Source organism: Macaca fascicularis, chromosome 6, assembly GCF_037993035.2.
Source record: "Macaca fascicularis isolate 582-1 chromosome 6, T2T-MFA8v1.1".
In the NCBI taxonomy this organism is placed as follows: domain Eukaryota; kingdom Metazoa; phylum Chordata; class Mammalia; order Primates; family Cercopithecidae; genus Macaca; species Macaca fascicularis.
Window position 1 is genome coordinate 161,074,175 of NC_088380.1, and position 18,360 is coordinate 161,092,534.

The 18,360-nt window shown below is 42.8% G+C and overlaps 1 protein-coding gene across 3 annotated transcripts in view; it reads left to right on the forward strand.

The window, feature by feature from the left end:
- GALNT10 (polypeptide N-acetylgalactosaminyltransferase 10) overlaps positions 1 to 18,360 on the forward strand; it is a 239,078-nt gene that overhangs the window by 102,244 nt on the left and 118,474 nt on the right. For all 3 annotated transcript variants that reach the window (XM_005558350.4, XM_073994637.1, XM_073994638.1), the window contains exons 2-3: positions 854 to 956; positions 4,268 to 4,406. In XM_005558350.4, the coding sequence (XP_005558407.3) occupies positions 854 to 956; positions 4,268 to 4,406 (242 nt within the window). The remainder of the gene's footprint in view (positions 1 to 853; positions 957 to 4,267; positions 4,407 to 18,360) is intronic.

Genomic DNA, 18,360 nt, shown 5'->3' on the forward strand with positions numbered 1-18,360 from the left:
TGTTGAGCACTTGAAATGAGTCTGAATCGGGATGACCACAAGTGTAAAATACACACTGGATTTCAAAGGCAGTACAAAGAAAAAGAATGTAGGTCAGACATTGTGGCTCATGCCTGTAATCCCAGCACTTTGGGAGGCTGAGGTGGGAGGACAGCTTGAGCCCAGGAGTTCAAGAACAGCCTGGGGTAACATAGGGTGACCCCATCGCTACAAAAAGTAATTAACTGGTATAGTAGCACGTACCTGTAGTCCCAGCTACTCAGGAGGTTGAGGATGGAGAATCGTTTGAGCCCAGGAGTTTGAGGCTGCAGTGAGCCGTCATGGTGCTACTGCACTCTAGCTTGGCCAACAGAGTGAGACCTTGTCTCCCACCCCTCACCGCCCCACCAAAAAATGTAAAATACCTTAATCAGTGTACTACATTGATTGCATGTTGGAGTGGTAATATTTTAGGTAGAGTACATTATTAAAACAACTTCACCTCCTTTTTTAAATGTGGATACTGGAAAATTTCAAGTTACACATGTGGCTCATGTTATATTTCTGTTGGGTGTCACCACACTGCGCACTTTCTCCCATGGGCGGAAAGAATGCGATCATCTTTTTTCTCCACCACCAATTTGTGAGTTCCCGAAAGGTAGACACTGCGTTCCTGTCATCTTGCTGACCTTTGCACACCTGGCTGGCACATGGCAAGCCACTAACAAAGGTATGCTGAGGGAGTGGATAAAGGAACACAAGATGACAGGCATTTGGTCAATAAAAAGCTCGCTTAGGCAGTGTAACTCCTGGGCCTGTGTTGCTGAACTTATTTGCCCTTTTCTATTTTTCATAGTTTTTGTCTTTTTTTAAGGGCTCACACAGTCGACAAAAGAAGACGTTTTTCTTGGGAGATGGACAGAAGCTGAAGGACTGGCATGACAAAGAGGCCATCCGGAGGGACGCTCAGCGCGTAGGTATGGAGGGCAGGATTGGCCATGGGTGGGCACTGTGAAGGGCATATGCACGTATGCTTACGTGTGTGTGTGTGTGTGTGTGTGTGTGTGTGTGTGTGTGTGTGTGTTCCTGTGTATGTTTAGTAGGGGTATCTGGACCTCCTGTTGGCTCCCTCCCCGTCAGCCACCATCCCTTCCCCTGATTCCCAGATGCCCCTCTTCACTGGTTAGCTGACCCCTTTTTCCACTCCCATCACCAGATCCGCTGCCTGCAAGAATTTGCCTGCCACCTTTATTGGGTGATAGAAAATGTCTCCCTCGTATAGGATATTTTGTATTTTATTTTCATAGGATAGAAATGTCTCTCCCTTATGGGATTACAACTAAAACAAGGAGCAATAATAACAAGAGCCAACATTTATTGAACACCTGTTGTGAGGAAGATCCATGCTCTGTACTTGGAAATTTCTTCTGTGAAACCTCGGATCAACCTTTATGGCCCATTTAATAAGAAGGGGCCTGTGGCTCTTAAGAGGGGTGGTAATCTGCCCACTGTTGCACAGAAAGAAAGAGGCAGACTTGGAATTTGAACCCAGGTCTGGAGGGAGGGCAGAGTTGATTCCTACCTGACACTGCAGCCATGAGACTGAGTCAACTTAGAGGGCTTCAGCTAAAGTTTTCTGTGGCTAATTAGTCTTGGGAGCAGTTCTGTTTACACTGGCGAGTTGGGAAGGGTTGGGGTAAGGTGGTACAGAAATTATATGGAGAATCAACTCTAGGGAGCCTAGACTAAGGAGTCAGGAGAGCAGCTCTGATGCCACTTACAGCCATCTAATCAGCAGTTAAAGTCCATACTCCCAGAGCCTCAGTTTTTCCATCTGTCCGTGGGACTCATGCTTCCTGCTTTGACAACCTCAGGATGTTATTGTGAGGTGCCAAATAAAGCAATGAATATGTAGTAGCTTTGCAATACTAGAAAGCACTATAGAAATCTAAGGGATTGGTATTAATATTTTATTCATTTTTATCTCCATTAGAGGCTCCCACCACTATTGATTTTTTTTTAATTACATTATGACAAAACCAACTTACCACAGGGTTCTGAATAGAGCTGGTACAATAACTTAACTGATGAAAAGAGAAATCTAGAGATGCCAGAAAATGGGGAATGGGTGCTGCTCTCTCTTTTTTTTTTTTTTTTTTTTTTTTTTTTTTTAGACGGAGTCTCGCTCTGTCACCCAAGCTGAAATTCAGTGGTGCAATCTTTGCTTACTGCAACCTCTGCCTCAGCCTCCCAAGTAGCTGGGATTACAGACCCGTGCCACCACGCCAGGCTAATTTTTGTATTTTTAGTAGAGTCAGGGTTTCACTAAGTTGGCCAGGCTGGTCTCAAACTTCTGGCCTCAAGTGATCTGCCCACCTCAGCCTCCCAAAGTGCTGGGATTACAGGTGTGAGCCACCATGCCCAGCCGGTGCTGCTTAAATTAAGAAAGAAAACGTTTGAGAAGAGCTGATTTGCCAGACATACCAGAATTATTAGAACATCGGGCTAACCAGCAAGACACAAGTAACCAGCAGTGGAGACATTAAGAATAATAATAACCAGCATCTGTCGAATGCTAATTATATGCCAGGCATCTTGCCCGCATTATCTCCTTAATCATCACATCATTCACATTGAACCTCCTCATTCTAATTAATACAAAGGGCAAAATCTTCAGACTCAGAAAGGCTGACGGCATGCCCAAGATGACATAGCTGGGGACGGGTAGGGCTGGCCTTGGAACTCCACTCCATCTGGCTCCAGGGCCTGAATTCTGAATTGCTCTCCTGTATTGCCCTCCTGAAGCTTCCCTCCCTGAGCAAACACTTCTGGTCTCCTGCTTACTGCGTTTGGATCTCTCGTGTTATCTGTCCTGGGGTCCAATCAGTGATGTCTTATGACGCATTACAAACTGTAGATGACGGAGTCCTGTTTCTTATCTGACTGGATTGGAGTAGTCAGAGCTCTTGGGCTCCACGTCTCAGCTTGCACCTTCCTGGACATCTGACTTTATCAATGTTTACTTTGCAGAGTAAATAGGTGTTGCTCAAACCACAAGCTCTAGAAGGCAAGATGATTTTTAACCAGCTGGTTGTATTGCCATTTCTTCAAGATCCTCACCAATGACAGATCTTTTTTTTTTTTTGAGACAGAGTCTTGCTCTGTCACCCAGGCTGGAGTGCAGTGGCGTAACCTCGGCTCACTGAAAGCTCTGCCTCCTGGGTTCATGCCATTCTCCTGCCTTAGCCTCCCGAGTAGCTGGGACTACAGGCACCTACCACCACGCCCAGCTAACTTTTTTTGTATTTTTAGTAGAGACAGGGTTTCACCGTGTTAGCCAGGATGGTCTTGATCTCCTGACCTTGTGATCCGCCTGCCTCAACCTCCCAGAGTGCTGGGATTACAGGCGTGAGCCACCGCGTCCAGCCGTCAATGACAGATTCTTAAGCTACTATTGCAGGGGTTGATGTGGACATTCCCTCTTACCATATGCACTCTGGGAACCTAGAGAAAAATTTCCCGGAGTATCAGACTCCTCCAGATGGGTTGTGCAGAGAGAGGAAAGCTAGCACTTTAACCCACCCAAATCCATGACTCAAAGCAACACTTTTCAGGCACTCCTGGTTTAGAGTAGGCAGATCTTAATTTGTTTGCTGGCCTAAAAACAAAAATAAAATCAAAGCATCTTTTATCATTTATGGCAATTTTGATTTACTTATAAAGTTTGCCTTACCTACAGTAATCATCTTTCCTCGTGTTTATGAGGTGTTTTATAGTTTACAAAAAACTTTCGAATAGGCAACTCTCATTTGACTCTTCCAAGTCTACTGTGGTTATCAGAGGAGGAAGCTTTAGCTCTGAAAGCTGGTGGGACTTGGCCCAAGGTTGATCCACTCACAAATGGTGGGCCTAGCTGTCCAGTGACTGGTCTTCGAGGGCACGGGTCTTTGGAGCTCCTGACGGAGTGGAGGAACATGGGCTTTGGAATCCATACTCCTGATTTGATAACCTTTCTGAGTCTCAGATTATCTTTCTATGGAATGAAAGGTCTCATGTCCACCCCGCAGAGCCACTGTGATTACATGAGAACAAGATGTGCAAAGTGGCTGAATAAATGCTTGTTCCCCTCTTACTCTTTGTACTTCCCACTGCAAAATCTGAGCTATGCTGTACATCCAAGTCAAGTTTTATGTTGGTGGTTTAATCATACTTTTCATCCTTTTTCCCCACTCCATATACAGTACCCCCATATATCATTGGCAACATCGAATTTGCTCTTTGCTTCTAGGAAATGGAGAACAAGGAAGACCTTACCCCATGACCGATGCTGAGAGAGTGGATCAGGCGTACCGAGAAAATGGATTTAACATCTACGTCAGTGACAAAATCTCCTTGAATCGCTCTCTCCCAGATATCCGGCACCCAAAGTGAGTGTAACATCTCTCAAATTCTGAGATCTAAGGATGTTGCCCCTGGCTCTTGTTGAGAATGAATTAAAGAAGCAGGTACATGGAGCCCTGCTGACAGAGGCTCCCTCCTCTTACACAGGCATTTGTGCAAAGGTTCGTGGTGTTGAGGGGTAAGGGATAATACCGTCTCTTCAGAAGAGCCAGCCTCCTTCCTCTTTTCAGGAAGCCTCTGCATTTCCCCTTTCGCTCTGGGCTGAAGGGAAGTTCAGACCCCAATGTAGAGGACAAGTTGTCATGAAGTTTTTAACTTTCATTCTCTTCATTTTCTATGGGATGTTTTTATTTCTTTTAAAAAAAATCTTTCTTATGTTTCTGTCTTTGTTATAAACCATCTCTAATCACATTGAGAGCAGACGTATCAGAATGATTATAAAGCTGATAACAGTGGCAGCTAACATTCTTTGAACCAGAGTGTGTGCCAAACACTTTATTTGTATCATCTCAGGTTGCTGTCGGGTAGGTCCTGTAATGATCCCGATTTTACAGTGAGAAAACTGGGGCTTAAAGGAGGGTCATAACTCACTTAAGGCCATAAGGTGATTAACAGGCTGAGCCAGGCCTTAGACTCCAGTTCAATCAAAAACTATACCCTGGACCTTAAGCTATCCTGCCCCCCCGTACATTTTCAGTAAGGGTCATTGTGATGATGGTGATTTTCTGGTAGAGCCGTTCTTAAACTTGAGGTACATTAGAATCACTTGGAGGGTTGTTAGGACACAGGATATTGAGCCTCAAAGCTGTTGATTAGTAGGTCTGGATGGGGGCCCAAGAACTTGTGTTTCAAACAGGCTCCCTGGGGATTCTGCTGCTCCTTATCTTGGGACCACACTTTGAGAATCACTGCAAGTAGATTTCAGAATTGCTTCCACATGAAGGCAGTACTGAGTAGCACTGGAGCATAAGTTTTGCTCAGGTACTGAGAAAATAGAGCCCAGGAAAAGATAATAAAAGCTAACATTTATTTGTTGCTCACTATATGCCAGGCATTTTTCTAAGCCAGTGGTTCTCAAAGTGTGGTTCCCAGACCAGCAACATCAGCATCACCTAGGAATTTGGTAGACCTGCAGATTCTTGGACACCAGCCCAGATTTACCGAATCAAAGCTATGGGGAAGGGTCCAGCAATCAGTGTTTTAACAAGGCCTCCAGGAGATTCTGATGCATGCTTGCATTTGAGAACCACTGTTTCAGGTATTTGAAGTATATTAACTCAGTCAAATCTTCTAAAATCCCTGTGAGGTAGGTACTGTTATTATAACCATTTCACAGATGAGGAATTGAGGCACAAAAAGATTAAGTAATTTGCATAGGATAACATAGCTGAAAAGAGATGGAGCCAGAATTTGAACCCAGGGAGTCTGGCTCTAGAATCTATGGTTTTAATCACTGAACCATAAAGATCTTTCCAGCTATAAGAACTCAATCAGTAGAATGCCGTGCTAAAGACTTCATCTTGGTAACATGTTTGGCAGCTTACAAAACGCCTTCATCCCCATAACCTCCTTTAGTTCCTACAACAGTACTTTGAGATTGGCATTACTATGATCATCTCTACTTTGTAGATGTAAAAGATGTGCTGTCACCTAGGATTGGGCCCTTTTCCCAAAGATGCCTTACAGCAAGGGAGCAGAGCAGGGGCCTCAGTATACTTTCCCTTGGGGTTTGCCATTTGTTTCATGGTTTTCACTGTCAAACCCCAGATTTTTTTCTTTTTTTCAAGACAGGGTCTTGCTCTATCACACAGGCTGGAGTGCAGTGGTGCGATCTCGGCTCACTGCAACCTCTGCCTCCAGAGCTCAAGCAATCCTCCCACCTCAGCCTCCCGTGTAGCTGGGACCACAGGTGTGTGCCACCACTGCTGGCGAATTTTTTGTATTTTTGGTAGAGATGGGATCTCATTATGCTGCCTAGCCTGGTTTTGAACTCCCGGACTCAAGTGATCTTCCTGCTTCAGCCTCCCAAAGTGTCAGGATTACAGGTGTGAGCCACCGTGCCTGGCCAAGCCCCAGATTTTTTGATGTAAGTCTAGACTGTTTGTAGTTCAGCTATCACAGATGTTACTGGATTTGGAACTGTAACCTGACTCTGAGGGTCAGAAACTCAATGTATGTATTTAGCTCCTTGCGGAGTTCTGAGTTCTGCACTGATTTCCTCTTTCTGAATCTAGGAAAGAAGTTCACCTGGTGAGTTCATTCATTGTTCTCTCACCACAGCTGCTGTTCTTGCGGTACTGTGGGTTCTCAACCCTGGCTGCACCTGGATGGTTTTTTAAAATACAAAGGCTAGGACCCTACCCCAGACCACTGAAATCTGAATCTCTGAGGTTGTTACCTGGATCTCAGTATTTTCTAAGATCTCCAAAAGCAATTCTCATATATAATGAAGGTTGAGAATCACTGGTGTGAAATGAATATTTCTGCAGTGAGAGAGACTGGGTGTGGTCACAGCTTTCTTCCATTCTTTCATCTACTCATAGTAAATATGTAGGTCTTCTATGTGCCAAGCCCTGTGCTTGACACTAGGATCACAAAGATAAATGAATCATTAGTGTTGCCTCAAAGGAACTCCCACTCTTGTGCAAGGGGTGGGGACGGATGACATGAGCTGGGCATTACACCATAGTTGAGAAGATCAGTAATAGGGTTGGGCACAGGGTGCTTTGGGACCACAGAGGATACCCTGACCCTGTGCCTGGCCTTTGAAAGCTAGGAAGGCCTTCTGAAGGGGTGCTATCTACAGCCTCTGAAAGGAACAACTAGGACTGGCCAGGGCATGAGGGTGAGCAAGAGCACTGTGGGTAGAGACAGTGGCCTGGCCCTAGAGGCCACCAGGCCAGAGAGCACATGTTCTCTGGCTTAGGACTTAGGAAGTGGAGCCAGGATGAGGACCTAGCCCCTTTGTCTCCCATTGTAGTGCTCTTTCCTGCAGTCCAGAAAAAGAAACCTTTTCTTCATCGCAGAGTCCTGGGATCCACAGATGTGTCCCTCAATAGAATTCAGGGGAGTCTGTAAAGTTGGATGAGAAAAACGTTGAATTTTTTTTTTTAATTAAGCTTTATCTGCAATTTGGTGTTCCCTTCAGTTGCGAATGTAATCCACAAAGCCCCGTGATATCCCCCCAGGAAAGCACTTGCTTTCACATCACTTACAGACCTCTTGAATCCCATGGACACTCATCACTACTTGGAAATGGAGGTAGTTTTTAGAACTACCACTGATCTTTTTTTTTTTTTTTCCTAGATATTTACTTTTTATTTTTAATTATTGCTATATAATGATTGTATATATTTATGAGATACATGTGATGCTTTGATATGAGCGCACAATATGTAATGATCAAATCAAGGTAATTGGGAAATCCATCACCTCAATCATTTATCATTTCTTTTACCACTAGATCTTGTTTCTTCTCTTTTTTTTTTTTTTTTGAAACAGGGTCTTGCTATGTTGCCTAGGCTGGTCTTGAACTCCTGGGCTCAAGCGATCCCCTTGCCTCAGCCTCCTGAGGAGCTGAGATTACAGGCAAAACCTCATCACACTTGGCTTTGAATAAATTTTGATAACTATATTTCAGTCTAATTGGTTTTCTCTAAAATCTGGTACATTTTATGGATTATGAGCATTGCTCTGAGAAGTGTCCATAGGCTCCCCCAGCCTGGCGGATGGGCCCCTGGCATCAATAAGCTGTGCAATTCCTGTTCCAGGTGGGCGGGAGTGGAGCTAAGGAGGTCTCAGGCACCTCTATCACCAGCCCACCCACCCAGCCAGCCAGCCAGCATCCAAGCTACTAACTGCAAAAGATGTCACTACTGCCAGCGCTCCTGACACCTCCCTTTTTTAGAGTCACCAAGTGTGGAAGCTGACTTTTCAGAAATGAGTTGACAGATGTCTCGAAGAGGTTTCCTTTTTTTCCGGAGGGGAATCTTTCCTGCAGTTTGACAGCAGAAATGTGTGAGTAAATTAGAGCAGCTGAGCCGCTCACTCCCTTCGGTTTCTTTTAGCTTAAACAACTTCTCCAGCAGGAGCTGAGGTTTATGTTTGCCTTTTGTTCCTTCAAACTGAATTTTGGCAACAGCGTGTCAAGAACAGGATTGAGGGGCTGTTTGTTTGTGCCAGCTGCCTTTGCTTCCACCAGAAGCTGCACTGGGGACCGCGTAGCCAGAGAACGGAAGCAAGGCAGTTTGGCCGAGACTCACTGGTCCTGCAAATGGGAGTCAGCCAGCTGGCTCTGAGTGGGCCTGCCCTCTGCACCTCCTGCCAAGTGAGCATGAACAGTGGCTGGCTGGTGGGCTGGCCCACTTTCCCTACTCCCTGGGAGCCCTGCTGGGCTGCTTGGCAACTGAACGTGGAGGCCCCTCCAGAGCACCAAGCTGATGGCACAACAGAGACCCAACTGCTAAAGTGCCTGGAATCTGCAGTTTCCTGTGCACACCCCATGTTAGGTGGTCAGTTTCTCCCATGCAAAGATTATCCATAGTGGGAATGAAAGCAATCCACAATTCTGACCTGCTTTCTCCATTCCATAGTTTTAGCTTCACTAATGAATAAACCTGTGTTGCAATAAAAGGCCCAAGTCTACCAGATCCCTACTTCCATGTTCCTTTTTGCACTTCCTTTTTGTTAAATTAACACAGTTAATTTATAACATATACTGAATTTCCTCAGAAGAACTTATAAACTCATATTACTATAATAGGCCAGTATTTTATTGAGCACCTGTACATCCCTAACAGGCTACAAAGTGTAATAGAAGCAAGAAGGAAGGGAGTTATCACCTATTATCTTTGACAAACATGTATTAAATACAAACCCTGTAAAAATGACAGCTTGCCAACACAGGAAGTTTAAGTCAACCACATTTATTGTAGTCATAATATAATAGTGTCCTGATTGGAACATACACGTGGGTATAAAATCACATTTGGGCCAAGATAAAGTAAGATAAATTTGCCCTCCTGCCTAAAACAACCAAAAAAAAAAAAAAAATAAGGCCAGGCAAAATACATGAAACACTGGTTTTTAAGATACTGGACATCAGGCAGTAAAGAACAATAATTTCTAAGAAACAGGAAACAAATGAGGTGAGCCCTATAGTTGCCCCAGCTTGTTGCCTTGGGAGAATTTCCAGGCCATGGTGCAGGGAGGGCGAACCAAGATAGAGCCCAGAAGACTTCCTGAGTTGAGGAAGTGGAGCTGAGAGTCCAAGGAGATAAGGGAGGCTAGAGTTCAGAGGACACAGTACTGGAGAGAGGAGAGCTGTGCAAAGAGAGACCTACAGAGATCTACAGAGTCCTCTCAAACACTCAGTGGATTGTTGATCAGCACATGCCATGAGGAAGCTATCTGAGGCTGGGAAAGGAATCACCCTAAAATGCTATAAGAAACAGTGCCTAGTGCTCCCTCAGGGCCAAGAATAGTGCCTCTTCCCACCACCTGGACTGGAAAACCTCCTAATTCATAACTTATGGGGAATCAGGTAGAGTACTTAGAAGAGTTTTGTCTTATCAGCCCTAGACTAAACGGTGCTCTGGACCAGTCTAAAAAAATCATAAATTATTACTAAAAAGGATCAAACTGTTTCCAAATATATAATGCACCCAGAACAAAGCTTGATAATACTTACATCAATACATAAATATTCAGTACTAAGCAATGTGAAACCCAGTCGAAGATTACCAGGCATGCAAAAAAGTAGAAAAAAATGACCCACAGTGACAAATATAATCACTTAATCAAAACCAACCCAGAGCTGACAGAGAGAGTAGAATTAGTGGAGTTAATTGTAACTGTATTTCATACGTTTAAAAAGTTAGGTAGAGATATGGAGGATATAAGAAGATCCAAATCAAAATTCTAGAAATGAAATCAACCATGTCTAAAATGAAAAATACACTGAATGGGATTAATGGCATAGATATTGCTGGAAAAAAAAAGATTAATAAACTTGAAGCTGTAGCAAAAGAAACTACTCAAAGTAAAACACAGAAAAAGAACTTTAAAAATTGAAAAGAGGTTCAATTACCTGTGAGACAACTTTAAAAATTCTAGTATTTATGTAATTAGAGTGTGTGTAAGGAAGTAATGGCTGAAAGTCTTCCAAATTGGATAACAACTGTAATGCCACATCCAAGAAACTGAGTGAAACACAAGCTCAAGAAATACAAAGAAAATGACATCAAGGCATGTTATAATCAAATTACTAAAAACCAGTGATGAAGAAAAAAATGTTAAAGCAGCCAGAGAAATAAAACTTGTTATAGCAAGAGGAACAAAGATAACAGGAGAATTCTTGTTGTAAACACTACAAAGAAGAATATGGTGTAGCAACATCTTTAAAGTATGGAAATGTCAGTAAACTATGGTTAGTAATAAAAAAATAAGGTATGGAAGAGAAAACTCTGTCAACTTAGAATTCTGTACCCAGTGAAAATGTCTTTTTTTAAACAAGATACTGTCTACAAATAGAGATCTTTATTTACAAAATACGAAGATCACTAGAAATATAGCTTTGTGGGTAAATATATGCTATTTGTCTTATTGTTTAAATCTTTTAAAAGACGATTGGCTGTGTAACCAAGAATAATAACATTATTGGATTTAAAACATATGTAAAATAAAATGTGTGCCAACATAAAGACCGGAGGGGAGAAATGGTAATCTGCTATCATAAGGTTCTCACAGTGTGTCTGGAAGAATTGGTTTCTTCTGGTGGGTTCTTGGTCTCGCTGACTTCAAGAATGAAGCCAAGACCCTCGCAGTGAGTGTTAGAGTTCTTAAAGATGGTGTGTCCAGAGTTTGTTCCTTCAGATGTTCAGATGTGTCTGGAGTTTCTTCCTTCTGGCGGGTTCATGGTCTTGCTGACTTCAGGAGTGAAGCCGCAGACCTTCGCAGTGAGTGTTACGGCTCTTAAAGGTGGCGCGTCCAGACTTGCTCATTCCTCCTAGTGGGTTCGTGGTCTCGCTGACTTCGGGAGTGAAGCTGCAGACCTTCACAGTGAGTGTTACAGCTCTTAAAGGTGATGTGTCTGGAGTTGTTTGTTCCTCCCGGTGGGTTCGTGGTCTCACTGACTTCAGGAGTGAAGCTGCAGACCTTTGCTTTGAGTATTACAGCTCATAAAGGTAGTGCGGGCCCAAAGAGGGAGCAGCAGCAAGATTTATTGTGAAGAGCGAAAGAACAAAGCTTCCACAGCGTGGAAGGGGACCCAAGAGGGTTGCTGCTGCTGGCTCGGGTGCCCAGCTTTTATTCTCTTATTTGGCCCCACCCATGTCCTGCTGATTGTTCCATTTTACAGAGTGCTGATTGGTGTATTTACAAACCTTTAACTAGACACAGAGTGCTGATTGGTGCGTTTTTACAGAGTGCTGATTGGTGTGTTTACAAACCTTTAGCTAGACACAGAGTACTGATTGGTGTGTTTACAATCCTTTAGCTAGACAGAAAAGTTCTCCAAGTCCCCACCCAACCCAGAAGCCCAGCCGGCTTCACCTCTCAATAGTGCATGTGAAGTATAAAGGTAAACTGATGAGTTAAAAACATATAAACCCTAAAGCAAGCACTAAAATAACAAAACAGAATTATAGCTAATAAGCCAACAGAGGCGATAAAATGAAATCATAAAAAATAATCCAAAATATGGCAGAGAAAGCAAGGAAAGAAGTCAAAATCAGACAGGAGAAATAGAACTGGGTGCAGTGGCTTGCACCTGTGATCCTAGCTACTCAGGAGGCTGAGGCAGGAGGATCACTTGAGCCTAGGAGTTTAAGATCAACCTGGGCAAGACCCCATTTCTGGAAAAAAAAAAAAAATAGCCAGGCATAGTGGCACATTTGTATTCCCAGCTACTTGGGAGGCTAAGGTGGGAGAATCACTTGAGCCCAGAAGTTTGAGGCTACAGTAAACTATGATCATGCTACTGCACTCCAGCCTTAGTGACAGAACAAGACCTCATCTGTAAAAACTAAAAAGAGAAGAAGAAATAGAAAATACTAAAATGATGGACTTTAACCTAACCATATCAATAATCACGTTAAATGTAAATGCTCTAATTATTCTGGTTAAAAGGTGGAGATTGTCAGATTGGATAAGAAAACAAGATTCAAATACATGCTGCCTGCAAGAAACACACTTTAAATGTAGAGATACAAATAAGTTAAATGTAAAAGAAAAGATATGCCATGCTAACACCAGTCAAAAGAAAGCTGTAGTGGCAATATTAATATCAGTCAAAGTAGATTTCAGAGCAAAGAATATTACCAGGAATAAAGAAAGTTATTTCATAATAAAGAGGTAATTCATAAGGAAGACATAGCAATCCTAAATGTTTATGTATTTGGTAAGAAAGCTTCAAAATACATGAAGCAAAAACTGATAGAACTATAAGGAGAGGCTGGGCACAGTGGCTCTCGCCTGTAATCCCAGCACTTTGGGAGGCCGAGGAGGGCGGATCATCTGAGGTCAGCAGTTCCAGACCAACCTGACCAACATGGTGAAACCCTGTCTCTACTGAAAATACAAAAATTAGCCAGGCATGGTGGCACGTGCCTGTAATCCCAACTACCCAGGAAACTGAGGCAGGAGAATCACTGGAACCTGGGAGGCAGAGGCTGCAATCAGCCGAGATTGTGCCACTGTACTCCAGCCTGGGCGACAAAGCAAGACTCATCTCAAAAAAGACAACAACAACAACAACAAAACTATAAGGAGAAATTTTTTTTAAAAGCCACAATTATGAGATTATGAGATTTCAACACCTCTCTCTCAACAATTGGTAATACAGATAGACAGAAAGTCAGCGAGGATATAGTAGACTCTCACAGCACTGTCGACCAATATGACCTAATTGACATTTATAGAATACTCCACCAATAACAGCAGAATACACATTCTTTTCAAGTGGATATGAAACATTTACCAAGATAGATTATATTTTGGGCCAGAAAACAAGTCCTCATAAATTTAAAAGGATTCAAGTGATGCAAAGTATCACTCTAACCACAATGAATTAAATTTAGAAATCAATAACAAAATAATCCTTTTAAACTTTCCAAAAGATTAGAAAATATATTACTTACATATGAATAACAGATGGGTCAAAAAAGAAATAAAAAACAAAATTAGAAAGTATTATTAACTGAATGATAATGAAAACACAATATATCAGAATTTGTGGAATGTCACTAAACCACTACATAAGGGGAAATTTGTAGCATTAGTGCCTATGTTAGAAAAAAAGAATGGTCTAAAATTGATGACATCAACTTCCACTTTCAGAAACTAGCAAAAGAAGAGCAAATTAATTCACAGTAAACAGAAGAAAGGACGTGAAAAAGGTCAAAGCAGAGATCAATGAAACAGAAAATCAAGAAAAACAAAATCTGGCTCTTTGAAAGGGTCAATTAAATTAATTAACGTCTAACCAGCTTGAAAAAGAGAAGAAGAAGACAAAAATTACCAGTATCAGGAATGAGAGAGATGACATAGCTATAGATTCTATAACTGTTAAGAGAATAATAAAGGAATATCCTGAACAACTTTGTGCCTAAACATCTAACAACTTAGCTGAAATTACAGATTCTTTGAAAGACACAAACTGCCAAAGCTCACTTAAGGAGAAACGATCAACCTGAATAGTCCTATATGTATTAAAGAGATTGACAGTGTAGTTAAGTACCTTCCCATGAAGAAAACTTCAGGCCCAGGTGGGTTCACTGATGAATTCTTTCAACAATTTAAGAAATAATTCTGGCTGGGCGTGGTGGCTCACACCTGTAATCCCAGCACTTGTGGAGGTCAAGGCGGGCAGAACACAAGGTCAGGAGATTGAGACCATCCTGGTTAACACAGTGAAACCCCATCTCTACTAAAAACACAAAAAATTAGCCGGGCATGGTGGCGGGCACCTGTAGTCCCAGCTACTCCGGAGGCTGAGGCAGGAGAATGGCATGAACCCAGGAGGCAGAGCTTGCAGTGAGCCAAGATCACACTACTGCACTCCAGCCTGGGTGACAGAGCAAGACTCTCTCTCAAGAAAAAAAAAAAAAAAGAAATAATTATATACAAATTTTAATTAAAGAGGATGGGGTACTTTCCAACTCATCGTAAAACCAGCATTATCCTGATACCAAAGTCAGGCAAAGATATTACAAGAAAAGAATATTACAGACCAATATCCCTCATGAATGGGTTGGGCCGGTGGTATCGTCATCATTATTCACTTTTTTCAGGTCAGTAACTAAAAGATCAAAGGATAAAGAGGTGCACCAAAGTCACACAGGTACACCCTGAGCAGGGTTGTATGTTTAGTGAAAAAATAATAACAATAAAGTATGAAAAGAAAAAAACCTGTCAACTTAGAATTCTATACCCAGTGAAAATATCTTCCCCCCCCAAAAAAAGATACCAGATAGAAATAGAGATATTTATTCACAAAGAATAAAGATCACTGCAAATAGTAGCCATGTGGGTAAATATATGCTATTTTTCTTATTGTTTAAATCTTATAAAAGATAATTGACTGTGGGGTAGAGTGCAGTTGGAAAGGGATTTGTTATCATGGTTTGCCAACCATTGCAGCATTCAAAACACCCTGATAAAAGGGTGGGGAATCAGAACGAGGGAGTGGACTATGAGGAAATAGCATCCTGGACCTAGCAGAGCTGGTAGCTGAGGTCCTATTCAGGGACCACCCACTTGCCCCCATGATAATATGGCCTTAGTGATGCTGCGTTTGGCTTGAGGAGCGAAAACTTGAGGTTCATAAATATTCCCATAGCAGAAAGGGAGTCTTCTCGAATAGTGATGTAAGCCTGGGGCAAGAAAGGGCAGGGATGTAAAAAGGATTGAGCTTTCCTGCCCCAGGTGGCATCGCCAGCTGTGCATCCCTGTTGGAGACCTTGAGAACTAGGAGAAGCTGTTGGCAGAGCTGCTGCCTGTGCTCCCGGGCTCCTGCCTTGCATGGCCCACCCAACTGATGTATCCAGAGCTAACTAAATCAGGAACTTTATCTACGGTAACTGTGTGTTTATTATGGGCTCCTTTCCGCCCTTCCACCTCCAGTCTACAGCTCATCTGAAATGCGGCCAGCCCTTACTCAGGCCTATTATGGTAAAATGATCAAGAGATAGTCCCTGTCTTGAAGAGATTTCAAGCCTATTAGTCACTTAAAACTGTCTCTGAAAGCCATTTATTCATTCAGCAAATATTTATTGAGTGTCTATTTTGTGTGCTTACTGTATGGCCTAGGTCCTAGGGAATCAGCAATGAGCAAATGGTCAAAATCTCCTTCCCTCCTAGAGCTTACATTCCACTGGGGGTAGGGGTGGGAGAGTCATAATATAAACAAACAAATAAATGGATTGATTTTTTCGACAGCAATAAGTGATGTAGGGGAAAAAAGATTAACAGGATAAAGGGTAGAAAAAATAGTAAGAATGGGGTAGATTTTATTTCAGGGGTCAGGGAAGTGCTTTCTGATAAGATAGCATATCAACAGAGCTAGGAAGTGGTGAGGGGCCTAGCAGGGCAGTTAACTGGTGGAAGAGCCCTGCAGGCAGAGGAAACAGCAAATGCAAAGGCCCAGAGGCCACCGTGCCTGGCTTGTGGAGGCCAGTGTGGCTGGAGCCTGATGATGCGAGTGAAGAGAAGTAGGGCTGGAGAGGTGTCTGGGTGGTGGTCAGGGGTTGTGGCGGGGCTGGAGCTTTTCCCAAAATGGCTAAGACAGGACACCACTGGAAGGTTTTGAACAGAGGGTGACATAATCTGATTTTCATCTTAAAAGGATCGCTTTGGTTGCTGTTTTAAGAACAGACTGTAGGCAGCCAAGGGTGGAAGCAGGGAGACTTGTTAGGAGTATGTTAACAGCAAGGCAAGGGAGCGTGAGAGAGAGTCAGTCCACGATTGGAGTAGTGGAGTAGCCATGGCTGATTTCTAGACATACTTGGAAGGTGGAGATGGAGGTGCCAGGATTTACTTACAAGATTGTGGATATGAGAATAAGAGAGGAGCTGGGGATAACGCCAAGGTTTTTGGCCAGAGCAGCTGGGGAGATGGAGCTGCCATCTGCAGAAATGGAGATGACTTTGGGAAGAGCAGGTTTTGGGAAAAATCACGATTTTGATTGCAGACAAGTTTGCAACATTGTTTCACATCCAAATGTCAGTGTCAAGTAGGCAGTTGAATAAATGATCCCATTTGTGTTGTGAAAAATGGAAATAGTGACAGGATTTTTTTCTGAGTTGCTGTGTTTTTATTGTGGTTTTAATTAACTCACCTTCCTAAAATATCAGGAAATGCCTGAGGCATAACATATAGTAAGCCTAAAAATGACCCGAGACCAGACGTGGTGTGTGGCATGCAGCGTAATGGAGTTTATGGTCAGCGTTCAGGTGATGGCAAGAGCAGTGCCCATAACCTTCCACCCTTTTTGTTGGGAATGAATGACGGGAGTCTGTACCCGCCCCCACCCCGTGGTGCAGAGTGGTTTGTCAGACCCTCCATAGAACAGTGACAGGCTTAGAAGACATATTTAGTACTTATTAGCAGTTTTTACACTTTTTAATCATGATTCATGTGGTAGAGCAAGCTTGCCTGACACCTTTACAATGGAGTACTTCAGTATAAGGTGAGTGCCCCAGAGATAGTCAGGATTCGAGAGCAATGCAGCCTCCCTGTTTTGGCAGGTTGTTAGCGAGACTGTTGTGGGAGGCGAGGGCCTGTAGGTGGAATGATTTGTAAGCTGGGAAAGGAAAAAATGTAGGTTTTTCTTTTTTTGGACCATCACTGATTTTTTTTTTTTTTTTTTTTTTGAGACAGAGTCTTGCTCTGTCACCCAGGCTGGAGTGCAGCTGTGATCTTGGCTCACTGCATCCTCCGCTTCCTGGGTTCAAGCGATTCTCCTGCCTCAGCCTCCCAAGTAGCTGGAATTACAGGCACATACCACCCCACCCGGCTAATTTTTGTGTTTGTAGCAAAGACAAGTTTCACCATGTTGGCCAGGCTGGTCTGGACTCCTGACCTCAAGTGATCCGCCCACCTCAGCCTCCCAAAGTGCTGGGATTACGGGCATGAGCCACTGTGCCTGGCCGCATTACTGATTTTTTAGGAGACTTAAATCAGCTCTTCTTCTCTGAAATTAAATGACTCCCTTCTGAAAAGTAGTGTTTCTTTCAGGATAACAGTTATCGATCCAATATTGATCCCAATATTGACTAATATTGGGATTTAAAGGTGCTCATATGCCTTAAAATAAAATGGCAGCCAATAACATTTCTCACATTGACTTCTTTTCTCTAATTTTTAAAAGAGTTCAGTGAATTCAGCCCTCAGGTTGAAATTGTGAAGATAAATAATCTACCAGCAAAAATGGATGCCTATCAACTAAAAATTATATGGGCATCTACTCCCTACAGTTTATGCTAGATAAAAGCCACGTATATCTACATGACTGGATGTGTGACTTGTTTTCTTTTTATTATTTCTGCAAACAGATGCATTTTCTAAGTCTTCTAGAGATGGATGCTGTGTTCTCCATTAATAACAACATGTACTGTTTGTCGAGCGCTCCTATTTATTTGTCAGTGTGCCAGGCATTGTGCTGAACACCTTACCAGTTGTACCTTACTTGTTCCTATTCTGAACTGTTGTGCGATGATGATTTATTTCTTTTATACTCAACATTGTCTTCTGGTTTACAAACTATTACAACTATTTTATGGTTCCAGCCTCTCTGAAATTGTATCAAGTGGGGATCATCACTAGCTCCATTTTACAGATGCACAAACTAAACCTCAGAGAACCTCAGCCCTTTGTTCCAGTTCACACTGCTAGTAGAAGGCAAAGAAGGCTTGACCTAGATCCAAGCCTGTGTTTTTTCTGTTGCATCATACACAGGCTGAGACCTGAGACCTGAGACCCGAA